Genomic DNA, 2,154 nt, shown 5'->3' on the forward strand with positions numbered 1-2,154 from the left:
TACGAATTGGTTCCTCGTTACTGTCTCTCAGATTAAATCTTACATGTAGAAACGATGGAAAAATTATCTAAAGGCGCTTGCTAGCGAAGTCTATGCAAGGAAAAAAACTCAAGCGTTCCACAGTATAATGGCGAAAACGACCATTTCTTTTCTAGAGAGAGAAAGAGAGAAAGCACCCTCGTGCACCGAGTTTGGTGTCGATCTCTGGTCTGTGTGGGGGTGGGTGTGCTTGGCAGGAAAGAGGATTAATGTATTCATTTTTCAAATAATTGTCAGCCTAACATGGCGTCGATCTTGAAGACCGGAGGCTGCAGATTCGGATCTCCGAAAAATACCGAACGTGAAAGAGCAGTCAAACAGCCATTTAAGAATTTGACTCTTTGACCGTAGACAGGGGCATAGTCTCCCGAGCCTCACGCCTCTCTCTCTCTCTCTCAGGCTCTCTTTCTCTTTGTGTTTATAAGCGCTCCTCCATATGCTCCCCCTCAGAACCATCCGCGAAGTTTCCCCCGAGAAATAGAAAAGCAATCAAAGCCTAGTAGCCCCTCCTTCTCCTTGGCCCTCTCTTCCTCTTTCCTTCGCTCTACCCTCTCTTGCTATACACCTCCTCTTCTGTACATTCGATTCCTCTCCCCCTTGTTGGGATGACCTTTGGCGTCTAGACTACATTCTTCCATGATGGGTGTCAAGTTTTGGAACCTACAGATGATCTCATGGTGTTTTCAGGTGATGGGCAGCCATGGATCTTGCTTGCAGCTGCCTGACCACATGCCTGCAGAACCGAGAACGGTGAAGCTCATCCGATCGGATGGAGTCGTAAAGGTCTTCCACAGGCCGGTACGCGCATCTGAGCTGATGCTGGAGTTCCCTAAGCACCTAATCTGCCACTCAGATTCTTTCTATATCGGCCAGAAGATCCCTGCTCTCTCCGCCGACGAAGACCTCCAACTGGGCCATAAATATTTCCTCCTTCCCCAGCACTTCTTTCAATCGGTTCTCTCCTTCGTCACTTTGGCTTCCTTCGCTTCGTCTTCCTCTAGATTGGTGAAGAACGTTGCAGGAATCCGGCCATTCGAGATCCTGAAGAAGCCAGGGGGGTCGCTGCAGATTAGAGTCTCCGATGAGTTCATCTCGAAGCTCATAGAAGGAGACAACGTCAAAGATGAAGAGGAGGCAAGCGTTAAAGAACAGCCAAAAGGGAAGGTCTGCACGACGCCTGCGTTGCAGAAGGATTACACCCAGCTGGTTGGTTACAGGTCTCAACAATGGAAACCCAAGTTGGAGACCATTAGGGAATTAGAAAAAAATGGTAGTAGATTTGGTGGTGCATTTGGAATCAAGAGGAGAAAGAGAGTGGTACCAAAAGGTGCCCAGAAGTTGCAGAAATCAGAAGCCATCACAGATCAGGAAAAGAAATTGTAAAAATACAACTTATACAGATTTTTCCCCTTTTGTTACTTTTCCAATTAACACAATGTTCTTCAAGATCCTAAAAAGTTTTGGATGGAGATCATTGATGGATGATACTTGATCTATCTGCGGTATGCCTTCGATTGAAACTGGCATAGCTAATTAATGAAAAAAAACAGAAATATTCAGAAGAATTTTGATTTTCCATGAATGGTTTCGCTCATCCAATATCAATGGATCCTAACGTGGTCAAAAGTCGTGGGGGGCGGTGAGGTGGTGATGTCAGGGACAACTCAAACCTACTGTAGTGACTGGTTAAGAAAATGGACCATTGGGCCTTGTGAAGAGGTGGCAGCCTGTTTTCTTATTGGTCCTTGTGAAAGGTTTTGGCAGTCTTCGTCTTCTTTTTGAGCGGGAAAAAGACAAACCAGCGGTCAAAAGAGAACTAGCTGTTTCCTTCACGTGTGTGCGCTCGCACCTTCAAGAAAACACACACACATGCGCGCACACACATTGCATAAAAAACACACATATGTTTGAATTATAAGAGGTCACGTACCCACTCCCCTCAGATGGCACTTAAAATGCTTGATGAAAATGTTTTAAACATAAATTCAACGTGCCGGGATCTAGTACATTAATGCTGGTATGGCCGCACCATACATATTTTTTCAGTCTAACCAATTGATTTTATAAAAATTTCATGACCTTTCGCATGGCTCAAAAAAACCCATCTACCTGACT

The 2,154-nt window shown here is 45.1% G+C and overlaps 1 protein-coding gene across 1 annotated transcript; it reads left to right on the forward strand.

The window, feature by feature from the left end:
* Positions 1-471: 471 nt before the first annotated feature.
* Positions 472-1,617, forward strand: LOC116257783 (uncharacterized). The gene has a single exon (XM_031634767.2). It carries the CDS (start codon positions 676-678, stop codon positions 1,420-1,422), a length of 747 nt encoding a protein of 248 aa, XP_031490627.1. The 5' UTR covers positions 472-675; the 3' UTR covers positions 1,423-1,617.
* Positions 1,618-2,154: the final 537 nt, after the last annotated feature.

This window comes from Nymphaea colorata, chromosome 7, assembly GCF_008831285.2.
Source record: "Nymphaea colorata isolate Beijing-Zhang1983 chromosome 7, ASM883128v2, whole genome shotgun sequence".
NCBI lineage: Eukaryota > Viridiplantae > Streptophyta > Magnoliopsida > Nymphaeales > Nymphaeaceae > Nymphaea > Nymphaea colorata.